Genomic DNA, 14,106 nt, shown 5'->3' on the forward strand with positions numbered 1-14,106 from the left:
CATTTTACCGTCACAAGTGGGACCTGTAATAAAATAATGTAGTGGGAAGTGTTCCTGTTCATGGTTCCAGACTGTCACCTATCTTCCAAAAACATCCAGACTGTCACTCTCTTCCAGGATAATACATTTCATTTCCCCTGTCATGAGATCTCCTCTTCCTACGCTGCTACACTCAGACTACATTCTGGGTCATACTCAGTATACTCAGTTCAAGTGGGTTTTTGCAAGAGTCCCCTTGTATTTTATTTGCCATAAAGGTTTTAATGGATACTCTCTCTTGTGTGTGGCTAGTGCCCTCTTTTGGCCACATAAGGCCCTCACTTAGAAAATGTGCTACTATTAGTATGTTCCCATGCTCTGGAACTCCCTCCCTAGAGAGGCCAAGATGGCCCCATCCCTGCTCTCCTTTCAGCAGCAGATATAAATATTCTTGTGCCGACAGCCTTTTTCAGGCTGATGAGGGCTGGGCTTTCAAATGCTACGTAATTCAGATTTTAAGGTGTCTACAGAGTTTTTAATACATTTTAATTTTTAACGTGTAATGTTTTTAACTTTTTAAAATTGTTTAACTGTTTTTTAAACACTGACCTTGGGCAAGTCACATATGCTCAATCTCAGGGGAAGGCAATGGCAAACCTCCTCTGAATAAATCTTGCTAAGAAACCCCAAGACAGGTTCTCCTTTGGGTTGCCCTAAGTCAAAAATGACTTGAAGGCACACAACAACAACAATATACATACATTTTAATGCTTTTGTATTGTTTTTAACTTGCACTCTTTTAAATTTGTTGTTAGCCACCTTGAGTCCCTATATTTGGAGAAAGGTAGAATATAAATACAGTGCACCCTTGCTTTATGCGGGGATCCGTTCCGGACCCCTCCCTGGCATAAAACAAATTCCACGCATGCTCGAGCCCCATTTGTGTGTGCGGTGGCGCGTGTGCACCATGTACTCCCTATGGGATGTGCCACCCCTTCCTCCCCACACGGCTTTCAGCATATGCTGAAAGCTGCATAAAGCGCACCCGCGTATGACGTGGGTGAACTATAAATAAAATAATAAATAATAATAATATATTTAATGGGTGTCAGTGTGCTGTAGTGGTCTGAGCATTAGACTATGACTCCGAAGACCAAGGTTCAAATCCCCGTGAACACCCAATGCATGACCCTGGATAAGTCACACTCTCTCAACCTCAGAGGGAGGAAAAGGCAAACCCACTCTAAATAAATCTTGCAAAGAAAACCATGGGATAGGTTCACCCTTGGGTCACAATAAGTCAAAAATGAATTCAAGGCACACAACAACAAATTAGTATGTTCAAAGCTTTGCTCTGATTATCAAAGTGGTTTCCTCTCCACAAAATTATAGAATTGAACATCACCCATATAGCTAGAGTTCAGTTGCATTAGCATTCAAACAAATGGGGGTATCTATCAATGAGAATGCAGGAAAATGCACCCCTTCAAAATATCTCTGTGTTCAGTATATAGAGGGCCCTTCTGTTACGCGGGGGATTCGTTCCGGATTCCCCTGCATAAGGAGAAATCCATGTATGCTCGCGCCCCATTGTAAACAATGAGGCGCATACTTATGGCTCATTTAATTGTTGCACAGTTTCCATGTAAGCTGGAAGCTGTGCATAATGTGCCCGTGTATGGCGCGGGTGCACTGTTGCACTGTATAAACTACCAAATGCAATGAATTTATTAAAAACTCATTCATAGTAACGACGAACAGGCTTATAAAATTGGCCAAAATCATAACCATATTGACATAGCACAGGAATCTTTATATTTGCCAAATAAGACTCAAATGCAAGAAATATTTATACTGGGTAACAGTCAAAAATTTAATGTTCACTTGTACACAGGCTTATTATATATGAGGAAACGCTGTCCAAAGTGAAGAGGTACAATACAGGAGGAACCAAGTTTCCTTGGGGTGACACTTAGTACGATCCTTAAATTTAAGAATACTTCGGAGCAGACAAAATTTGAGATCTCGAAAGATGTATAGCTATAACACTGCTTACCCATGATTTCCCTGTAATACGCTAACAAGCTATAGAGAAAAAAGCAGCAATTAGAAAATGTGGTTCAACTATCATTAATCTGTATCAAAAGAATATAATGATGCACATTGTGCATCACTGAAATTATTCTCTATTATGTGTTTTCAGAACAGAAGTTGAGAAATCCCTTTGACAAACTAGTCCCTTATTAAAAACCAAAGGGAAGTGCTTTGATACCATCTGTGCAACATTAGCGCCTTCACCAAAGAATGATTAGTTTGTATGTTAAGCATTCAGCGCTGGGGGAATAAAAATTAGGAGAAATTTCCAGCTATTCAGACACTAGTTTTGAGCCATTATGAAAACCCACATTGTACATATGTGATGCTGCACAATCCATAACCAAAAGAGGTCAAAACCATCACCTCTGCATTGCAACCAACAGAATCTAAATTGGGACGCCTGTAGTGTCTAATTTTTTTTTTTGTCCTGTCCACCTGGACCAGCATGTGCTTAAAAGGATGCGGTCAACACCTGTATCTCATTTCTAAGAAACAAAAAACCATTCCAGCACTTCATTAAAGTAAAACTGTGTTATGAAGAATAAGGTAGATTGTAAGTAGTGCTGGAAAAGTTTATAGCAGACAATTGTCTCTCTTTAAAGTATGCTGAACCAAGACAGAAAAAAGCTAAAATAGTTGAGAAGCTCATTCTGCAAAGGGGGAAAAACATTACTATAAATCAGAGTTCTTTATCTGCAGGATGCCACATACTATGTCCCTCAATTCAACAAGTTCTTCCTAATTACCCACCTTAATTACAATAATTATACACTTTGGAGTAAATGCAGGTAATAAGGTTCACTCGGAAAGGATACTGTCAAAGACAGCAGAACGAAAAGCCTCGCAGCATAGGGAAATGACAAAGCCGATAATGACAATAATTTTGAAGAGCTGTTTACCTTCTTCTTTCAGTGATGGGGAAAAGGGGGAGAGGACTTGGGTATATTGAAGAGAGGGGAGGAGAGCAGTGTCAAACAAGAATTGGTACTGCTGAATACAGCTCAAAGAAAACAAACTGGGAATTGCTTGTTGAGTAAGGTGTTACTAACAGTCTTGTGGATCAGCTACCTCCTAGGCCGCTCAGCTTACTACGGTCCCCCATTTGTCTATCTGCTCAAGAGGTTAAAAGAGGAAGCAAAACAGGGTCCCCCTGGATAATCAATCTTTTCTTTTCTTTTTCCTTTTGAAATTATAACCATTACAGTCATCTTACACACCTCCAACTTGGACATGCAAACACTTTAAAAACTGACAGATTTACGACAACCTTTCATGGATTTGGAGGGGGTGTGCTAATGTTCATGAAATATTCTCTCAAGATGGCCAACATAAATACACGTGGGTGCTGAAAACAAATGAAGTATAGAAAATGAGGTATTTATTCAAATAAAATGCAGAAAGAACTGTCTGTGACAATTATGTGACAATGTGTGAGAATGACAGAGACTTGAATCCCACTTTGGGAGAAAGGCGGGCTATAAATCCCATAAATAAATACAGTTATAGGTCTAATATATGCAAGAAAAGTGAATTAGCATAAAAATCAGCAGGAACTAATGATAAAGCATCTTACAATGCACTGATGCCAGTACTCAGTCCAGAGGTGAGACAAATAAACGTCTCAATAAGGCGTAATTCAGCAATATTATGCAGGGATCTTTATGTGTGGTTCCTGTGTTCAAGAACAGCATTCTCTTTGTTCTTCTTTTCTGAGTCTAGTAGGCTGATCAAGTACAGGAACAGAAAGGTTTAAAGTAGGAGTGAGCAAAGTGTGGCAGATTGGCCATTTTTATGGACCCCGGGGCCTCCCAGGAGCCACAAAAAGATTTTGCTTCAAACGTGTTTGTTTTTTTGCCTCAAAATGTCTTCTAGGTGCCAGGAAGGCCCAGAAAAATGGTAAGTATGCCCCTGTGTCCTACAGAGGGCATTTTGGGGCAAAAAATATTGATATTTTTTGTGGATGTGATGAGTGGTGCAGCCCTCTAAGTTTTCCTGGGGTGCTAAGGCAACCACCTGGCCTTCCACTGTTGCTCACCTCTGCTTTAAATCCTACCTTTCCAATTGATGGTGCTGTCATCAAAATCTGCTATCCCACAGCTGTCTTAAGCAAGACCGACTTAAGAAATCCAACCATGGGTCTCCCCTTTTGAAGTTTATATTCATTGATACTGTTTTTTAAATCTACTTCTTCTCAAAGGTCAGGTCAGTTCGACCAGATGAAGGACCCATAAAGGAAAAGGCAAGCATTCTTGTGCAGTCACTACCCTGGTTTGCACTTCAGGCTAATATTGTAACTTTGGCTTAACTAACCATGCTGTGCATCAACCATATGCCCGCCACTCACACACAGACAGACCCCTTAGTACTGCTTCACTCCTCCCTTTGTGCAAGCAACAGAACAAGCCAGGAGAAAGCACTTAAGCATAGCTTCTGGTTAACATGAAAACATTTTTGGGAGAAAGGCGGGATATAAATTCAATAACTAAATAAAATGAGGTACTATGAATAACTGTTTCCAAATAAACTAGACTTGTAAACTAACTTTAAAAGTTGATGTAAGGTTGCCTTACAAATCCTCACTTGTTTGGAAGCCTTATAACCGGAAGCTTCGTTTAGGAGCTGAACCTGAGCTGGTTTACCCATCAACTTGAAAGATGGCTATATATGCAGCTTCCTGTCCTGGTTCCCTGTTATGTGCAAAAACCGCAGAACTGCAGATTTTCTGTAAGTCATTAGTTTGACAAGACAGTCTTTATGTCAGCAAAAACCCAGGGTAAAGATTTTGACAAAACAAGTGTTCTTTGTTAAAACAGCCGCACTATGGTTCAATACTAGCTCAATCAGAAAAGACATTTAAGTCTTCCCTACTCTGAATCTAATTAAATGTAAATTAAAATGAAACTTCCTGTTCCAATTAATTAATGTATTGTGACTGTCACCTGAAGACAGTTTCCTAACACTTGACTTCTCAGCTTTAATTTTCAAGATGCTTAGCAGTCATCTTAAGAAGGTAACATCCAAATTCAGCTAGATGAAAAAACTGAAGAATCCTTTCAATTTAGATTTTTAACAACAGAAGCTTCACATTAGCAGGCAGTAAGGGTTTGTTTATTTATTTATTTATTCATTCATTCTGCAAGAGAAAAACTAATAAACGGGTCAAGCATGTCATTCTGATAATGCAAAGAATGCACAATTACACAACAGCACACAAAAGATATGGATTCAATCTCAGGCTTTGTCACAGATAATAGTTCCAAAGACAAGTCAATCTTCACGTAAATAGTTCTGAAAGGTATATAAGATATGTTGGCTAGGATCAACACACATAATAGGATCTGTAATGATTTTAAAGCAAAAATAAAAGTGTCTTGAGTTGTCTTAAACACCAGCAATTTTAGTTTCAGGATGAATGAATTCATTTCCTCATCTAGTAGGTACAGTATATATCTTTACAATTTCAGTTCTATATAATTGAAATTGTAAAGCTAATTTTCAAACACCCTGTATATTCATGTGGATTTAGAGGTGAGGAACCTATTAGAAGAGGTTAAAATAGCAAGCCAAATGTAGCCTCTGACAATTCAACTGAAGCTTAAATGTATGCTAAATATGTACAATGACCATTCAAACCAGCAGAAATCATCACTAATAAATCAATGTATATGTATTGTGTGGTACAAAAAACTATGGTCTCTATTCAAGCCAAATGAGCAGAAACACTCTGTTATTAATTCTTGTTAATCTGCTGAACATTCAAGTCCAAATTTCCTCTGTTGGAGAATTACAACTTTCAGGTCACTAGCTGAAGATCTAAGGGGCTTAAAATATTATGTTAGTAGTTTTTTAATGACAAATTTGTATCTGTTTATTCTTTGTAAAGATCAGGGGTGGGGACACACAGCTCTCGAAATGCTGTTAAAATGCAACTCCTCACTACTGGCTGTGCTAACTAGGGCTGCTGGAAGTTGTGGTTCAACACCTGGAGAGCCACATGCCTTGCATCTCTGGTACAGAGAACAACCAGATTCTCCTATACAGAAAGCCAAAGGACACTGTAATAGTAGGTGATAGCATGCCTTGTATTAGAAGAGAGTAAATGAATAGGCCTGAGGTTACTGCTGCTGTTATTAGGCCCTCTCGTCATACCCAGTCTGGCAATAGGATCTGAGACTCAACCAATTGAGAATAAAATGCATTACTGTATATACTCATGTATAAGTCTAGAAATTTTAATCAAAAAATTGAGCTCAAAAACCTGAGTCGACTTATCCATGGGTCAATGTAAATATTGTACTTGAACTATTATTAAAAAACAGAAACTATCCCCTGGTGAAAAGCAGGAGTGTTATCTGTCCAGGATGCACTGACCTCCCTCTGTTCTCTTATCCATCCAGCCTTTAGTGTGAGCACAAACAGTTATATGTCTGCTGTAATTTTGTAACTCCTTTAGCATAGTTTTCCTTTGCTTCCTCCTTTAGATCCTTTGCTGCGTGTCCCTAAGTTTTACCCTTGACTTATCCACAGATCATAGCAAAATCCATAACTTGGGCTCCGAAACCTGCCCTCGACTTATACAAGAGGTTGACTTATATTCGAGTATATACAGTAATAGATGTGTTACTCCTATATGTATCTTGCTATATAAGCCTCCTCAAGCTTTAAGATCTACAGAGGCACTTCCCTGTATCCTGCTGAATTTAAAGGCACAGTTGGGGGAAACATGGGAGTACGCCTTCTCTGTGGCTGCTCCCACGCTTCGGATTATCCTCCCTAGAGAAGCTAGAATGGCTCCTTTATTGTTCAGCCCTTTCTTTCCAACAAGTATTTGAAAAAACTGAGTTTTATGATGCTGTACTATTTAATCTTTGTTTTGAAGTAACATACTAAATGGTTTTAATTCTGTTGTTATTTAATACAATTTTAATCTTAGTTTTGTATGTTTTTAAAGTACTGTATTTTCCAGCATATAAGATGACTTTTTAACCCATAAAAATCTACTTCAAAGTTGGAGGTCATCTTATACGCCGGGAAGGAGAGCCATGGCTGGCACGAGGGCCGCTGGCCTTCCCCTTCTTCCAGGCCTCTGTGGAGGCCGAGGAGAGCCGCAGCCGGCAGGAGGGCCGCTGGCCTTCCCCTCCTTCCAGTCCTCCACGGAGGCTGAGAAGGAGAGCCGCGGCCGGCGCGAGGGCTGCTGGCCTTCCCCTCCTTGGATTTGGAGGAGGGGGTCTTATACAGCGAATATATCTCAAAGTCTAAATTTTAATAAGAAAAGTTGGGGGTCGTCTTATACGCTGGAAAATACGGTATATGTTTTTAAACTACGTATATGCCTACTTGAAAGTGGCCTTGAGTTCCAATCTGGTAGAAAAGATAAAAAATAAAGTGATGGATGGATGGCACTGGTAGAGAATACTCCTCCAGTTCCCCTAAAGTTGCTCTTAAGGATTGGAAGACGCTCTAGGAAAGAGATGGGCAATGTGTGGCCAGTGTTGTTGGACTACAGTTTCTATCAGCACTCACCACTGGCTAGGCTGGATAGAGCATTTGGAGTCATACATGCTGCTCACTTCACTCTAGAACAATGGGATGGAGGACTGCAGTTAGGCATGGGGGGTGATTGGAAATCAAGTATCCCACCTTGTGCAAGCAGAAGCCCTTTCTCCTAGCATAAAGCTACCACTGGATACAACCCTGTGACTGATAGTCCAACCTCTAACACTTACCAGTAGTAGGAGGTATACAAACATTGCACCAGAAGCTGTTTTGGGCAACTTTTGAATGAGTTTCCAAAGGTTGGGGTAAATGCTGCATCTTTCGATCCCCATAGCAAATGGTCAGTGAGCTGATTTCAGAGACTACTTCAGGGAACTAGTGTATTTCTAGGTACCAACTATATGCTAACATCGCTGTTCCTGCTACTAAAGAATTTGCTTTTGACTCCTCCCACCTACTGGAGAGTCACTTAAGAAGTTAGTCCAACAGATCTCATGAACAAGTGGTTATGAATGCTTGAACCATGTAACATCAAACCACAAAGATGTGTACAAAACTTGGAGCCTCTTTTCCATGATAAACAAAGAGTCACATCAATCTCACACAAGTCCCCCTCCTTCCTTGGGGATTCATTATTTGAAGGGCAGAATATAATATTCTGTAATATGTGGTAAGGGTGCTGCATAATTCAAAATGCTCAGATGCACTTTTAAGATAAATGATGCAGCACAGCACCTAAGAGACTGGAAGGACAAATTAGAAGCCAAGCATGAGGTCACTGGGTGTCTTTATGCAATCCCTTCTCTTCCTCAGCCCCTTGCTCCCACAGAAAAGCTGAGGAAAATGCGAACTCGTTTTGTTGTAGTAGTTGTGTGCCTTTTAGACATGTCCAGCTTATGGCAACCCTAAGGGGAACCTATCATGGGGTTTTCTTGGCATGATTTGTTCAGAGAAGGTTTGTCATAGCCTTAGGCTAAGAGCATGTGACTTACCCAAGGACACCCATGGGTTTCATGGCCGAGCAGGGAGTCGAACTCTGGTCTCCCATTTTACTGGTTTGTTATAAGTATCCCAATAAAACAGAGCAAGAGATTTCCCATGAACACTCAAAATTATCAGCTTTTGTAAGGCTACCACGTGTACCAATAGATATTAGAGTGGACCAGAACTTCTTAAGGATGCAGTGCATTCTTTCATCTTCTAACACAGTCACATCATCTAATTTTTGTATTTGTACCTATCTTCTTTAAAGTAGTTTGAGGCAAATTTAAGATTATTACCTTTTCATCAGCATGGCTGTTTCATCAGACAGCATGTCTTGGCTAAGGCCACCCAGTGAGCTTCATGGGAAATGGAGGAAGGATTATGTAATACTGTATTAATTCGCCCAGACTTGCAGCAATGGAGAAAAATAATTTTTGGTGATTTTACCGAGCACATTAAAATGTTCTTATTTGGGATAACACATCAACTACAGCACTCAAGATCATGAAAAAGATTTCCTGATAATGCTCATCAGCTTATCATCTTCTCGGCTGCTAATCAAACATAGTAAACAGATCTGTATCTAACACTCTCCAAGAAAGTCAGCTACAACTGAGAGCACAGCATGAAACATGTTTGGAGTAACTGGGTACCCTCAAGTATGAAAAATATTTGGGGCAAATCTCATCCTGATTTCTGTATGATATCTTCCCTAATTCTCTCTCTCTCTCTCTCTACAAACACTCACACACACAGACACACACACACCGTATATACTCGTCTATAAGCCTAATAATTAATGCCCAAAAATTGACACCAAAATCCCAGGTCAACTTATTTATGGATCACTATGGAAACATGATAGCAGCTCTTTCAGATTGCCCCATGCGGTGCGGAGGTGTTTAGCAAGAAAAAGCCAAGCAGAAAGAGTCCTGGGTGAGTGATACTGATTGCTGTTTGTTTAAGAGTCCCACTCCCACCTGCATGTCTGACTGAAACGAAAGCTGAAATGATGAAGAAAAGCTCAATGAGAGTCACTCTTGCCATAAGCACACATACACACACTGAAGGAGCCTCCAAGTTTTACCCTCAACTTATCCACAGGTGTAGCAGGGCCACAGGGGACGCCCCCAGCTCCAGGTTTCTTGGAGGGGTCCATGATGGTGAATAATTCCACACAACAAAAAAAGGTAATATAACTAATAACACAACAATTGACTCCCTGTTACTTCACCCAGACCTTTAGTGATTAGGGAGTTTTACAGGTCCGCCTCAGTGTCGAAGTCCTCCTCTTGGGCAGGCCAGCACCTTCCCTGAAGGTCCCAATGAAATGCTCCCCGTGACCAATATCCCAGCCTCAAACATCTCTTGGACAAACTCGGTGGTGAAGAACGGGGGTGGGAGAACTCCGCTAGGAAACCTTCTTTCCCGGGCTCCTCACAGCTTTGGGACCTCCACTCTCTCCCCGGCGAAGAATTCCCCTCTTGGTCAAGGCCTCAATCTTTCCAGAACACCCTCATTTCTCCCTAATTTTGGCCCCAAAACTTGACCTCGACTTATACATGAGGTCGACTTGTAGTTGAGCATATACGGTATATATTTGTGAGGTTTTCTTGGCAAGATCTGTTCAGAGAAAGTTTGCTATTGACCGCCCCTGAGGCTGAAGTCACCCAGTGGGTTTCATGGCCAAGGTGGGAATCAAACCCTGGTCTCCAGAGTTGCAGTGCAATACTTAAACAATTATGCTGCACTGGCCACAACTATTTTGCAGTATGCCACATCTCATTTATTAAAGTGATGTCATAACTGGAAACATGTCATACAGATGTATAATATACTGAGTTACCTATAAACTATGTTTGTTGACATCAAAATCCAAATGCCCACAATATAGAAAACATCTACGAAGTCCACCTAACCACAGGACTTATGTGGCCATAGCAGGAGAATGACTTGTGGAAGCAGGTCCTTGCTTGGAACAGCTAATGGGCAAACTGACTCTGAGAGCCTTAAAGAAGCACAAGAATTTGGAAAGCCTGTTATTTTACACTAATGTGTCAGGTAGCAGTCCAACAGACACCAGCAAAATGTGACATTTTCATTTAAATTCAGCAGAGATTCTGGTGAATTGCAGATATAAATACTGCATTAGCCTTTCCCCTCTATTTCAAGGAAGATCCTCAATGGATTTGAGAAAGGAGAAGCTTAGTCATTCATATTCTGCTGTAAAATCCCCTGGCCTGCATTACACTGTCTTTCAGAAACCTGTCTTTTTATCATCCCAACCTCCAGTCCCTCTCTTCTTTCTTTTCATCATCTTACACATAGGCACATTCCTTTGTTTGGCTTACCTGAAAAGTCCCTGCCCTGAAGACTCTGCAGTTTGCTATACAGTTTGATGATGTTGTCCAGCTGCCTGTTCACCTTCACATCTCGTACCATGGCTGGCACGTGACACACTGGGCAGGCTGTGCCAATGCTGTCACCTACACATGTTCTGAAAAGGAAATATAACCATAAGATTATCAAATGGAGGACCAGGAAGGATGAAAAACATAACATAAGAGATGGAAAAAACTGTTTACATGAATATTGAAGAATAGAAAAAAGCAAAGACAATCATTTCAATTTTACTTAAAATGAATGAGAGGTTAGCAGACATTTGGTGCAACAAGATAAAACTCTAGATTTCAAGTTTTGCCACCTAGTAAGTGATAGTTAGGACTGTCAAATAATCTGAATGATTGACCACATTTGCACATTATGATTGACTACAAATTAGTGCAACACTAATAAAAATAAGCTTCAATGAGCCTCATGCATCCATGTTTCTTCCACCCACTCAATCCAAAAGATAGCTTCAGAAACCTGTATTTTTTGTTTCTCGTGCCAATTCTGAACCACTGTTTTTAAAGCTACCTTTTTAAGCATTAACTATAATTAAAGTCCAGACAGCATGGCAAACTGCAGTTAATTAAAAATGAAAGTAAAAGCTTACAAAACCTAAGTGAACAGAGTGTAAGAGAATAGGAACAAATTCACCCCTGCCTGCCTGTGTCACATTAAACTATGGTTTAGCATGGCACAATAATGCTCCACTAACACATTGCAATAAAATTATTAGAGTAATGATTTGAGCATGTTTCTCTGAAGCCTTGTGGATTCCCTTAGGCTTCTACCTGAGCAGGCTGGGATGCTTGGAGGCCATATAAGCACAGCTGTTGCCATCACCCAATGATTCAAACCCTCTTTCCTAGTAACCTAAGTGGGAAGTTACTGGGTAAAACTGCAATTTCCACCTCTGACTGCAGAGATTTCCCTCCCGCCAGTGAAGAGTGTGAATGATAGACAGACTATAAGGGAAAGCTTTATTCTCAGAAAGAAATCTACATAAACAAAAGATAAAGGGCACCTTCCCTTCAAACACATTTATAGAATAGTGTAGATCACATTCAGCAAAGATCACAAAATAAAAATCAGTCCTCACACTGCTAAACTATTCCCTAGCTACTCTCTACTACAGATAGAATTTGGAGTCCTTGATATTCATGGGGATAGTTAGGAATCTAGGAGGAACAGAAGCTTCCTGTCTCAAAGAGTCCCTTTGTTGTTCTTTTCACCTTGTGGCTTTTTATAACCTCTGCTGAGAATGAAGATTTGTTCTTCTGCCCAACTGGCCAGCTCACTGGGCAGTTGCCTCTGTTGACCATGACTTCTTCATGAAGCTGACTCCAATAAGTGCAGCTTATACCATCACATCATTAACTCTTTGTTTACATAGAGGGGAAAAAATCTTCCCAGAAGACTATCCCTCAGTTGTGTTGCCCAGATAATGGGAGAGCCTATTATCACAGTTTCAACCTCTATCTATTTAATAATAAATAGAAATTATTTTGCTATGACACTAAAGGTGTAATGCACAACACAGAGACAGTGGAATACTAGAACCCAGGGTCCTCCAGTGAAGATGCACTGTTAAACTAAGGAATTTGCTACTGCAAGATACTGTACAGTGTGGCTCACCAACCTTTACAAAGGGTTAGAAAATCCATGAAAGGATAAAGCTATCAGTGGCAACCAGTTGTAAAAGCAGTCTGGTGTCTCCAATATTGGAAATTGAATATATTTATGAACAGCAATTGCTAGGTAATACAAGTAGGATCTGCTGTTTTGCCCATAAAAATCTTAGGAGCTTCCCAGAGGTCTCCACTTGGTTTCTGCAAGAATACATCCTGGATGAGACAACTGATCTTTCACAGGACTTCTTAAGGTTTTGGATAAAATAGTATGCCCTAGATTAAGCTTAAACCCCACGGTAACATAAAGGAGGAAAGTTAACCTTATATGCATTATATATTTTCTTTTTTTAAAAAATTGGCACACAGGGGCTCTGGAGTAAATATGGCTGATACCAAAGTACTGTAATCAGCTGGCACATCAAAATGAATATTGCAGAGAATGACAACAAAAACATGCTTTGCTTGCTACAAGCTTAGATTTTCAGCAAGATTCTGTCCCTCTAGTGAGGTCTAAATGAGGTCTTAACCTCCATTAGAAACTCCTGGTGCTACTACAGTGATTTTAAAGCCAAGTATTTCAAGGACAAACTCAAAGGTCAGAACGTGCCTGACTTTGGGAGGTGTGTCATGCCTCATTTCTACCAGCTATAGTGAGCTTTCAGAATTTGCCTGTGCCCAAATAGCAGTGCCAGGGAAACCAGTTTCATTTCAACCTCCAGCAAGAGACCATGGTGGCCACAGAACCCTTTGGATTCCCATTACTGTCACTGCATTGTTTCCATACACTTCCCTTATGCATCATAATCATCTCACACTTCCCTCCCTTCTTCAGACATGTTGAGTTCACTCCGTACTACTATTCTGATCTGACCTGCAGCAAACTAGGTTTCGAAATTAACTGCAGTTGACTAAGCTACTCTAAGAAGTAGTCAAGACTATTGCAGTCACAGAATCAGCTATCCCTTATAACCACAAAATTATTAACAAGGGCAAAGAGCAGAACAGAGCTTTGCCTTTCAGGCCAAGAGATCTCTTCTTGTTAGAACAGCTGTTTATCCAAGACTGCTTAATGTAACCGCTGGGGAACAAATGCACCAGAGTTTCTTAGATACTTGGGGAAGCAAAAAAAAGTCTATTAAAAGCAAGCTGCAAAATGCAAACTGAATCATCTGCTGATTCAGGAAGAGACTGTTGAGTTTTGTCAATCAGGAGCTCCCACCCCCAACTCCTCCAGATGCTGATCTTTCCTTGAAAGGCATACAAACCTTTGGGAGTCTCCGGGAACAATTCGGCTTTCACATTAAGAGATAAACGACAGTGTTTGGATTCTGAAAGAAATGTCTACTACCTATGGTTGGATTACCTAGTAATGTTCAGTGAAAAGATATACACCCTCAAAGTATTATGCTATAGGCTGGATGCTCTATTCTGTGTATATTCTGCAAAATTTAGGCCCCTGGAACCTGTATACTGGAAGATGAAAAGAAAATGAGAATGACTGCAGTCTTCAGAGTAAAAAATAAAATGTCTG

At 40.3% G+C, this 14,106-nt stretch overlaps 1 protein-coding gene across 1 annotated transcript in view; it reads right to left on the reverse strand.

The window, feature by feature from the left end:
- The window catches only part of BARD1 (BRCA1 associated RING domain 1), a 93,625-nt gene that overhangs the window by 70,705 nt on the left and 8,814 nt on the right, over positions 1 to 14,106 (reverse strand). The window contains exon 3 of the mRNA XM_042445042.1: positions 10,908 to 11,053. Coding sequence (XP_042300976.1) covers positions 10,908 to 11,053 — 146 coding nt within the window. The remainder of the gene's footprint in view (positions 1 to 10,907; positions 11,054 to 14,106) is intronic.

This window comes from Sceloporus undulatus, chromosome 1 (assembly GCF_019175285.1).
Source record: "Sceloporus undulatus isolate JIND9_A2432 ecotype Alabama chromosome 1, SceUnd_v1.1, whole genome shotgun sequence".
NCBI classification, from domain to species: Eukaryota; Metazoa; Chordata; class Lepidosauria; order Squamata; family Phrynosomatidae; genus Sceloporus; species Sceloporus undulatus.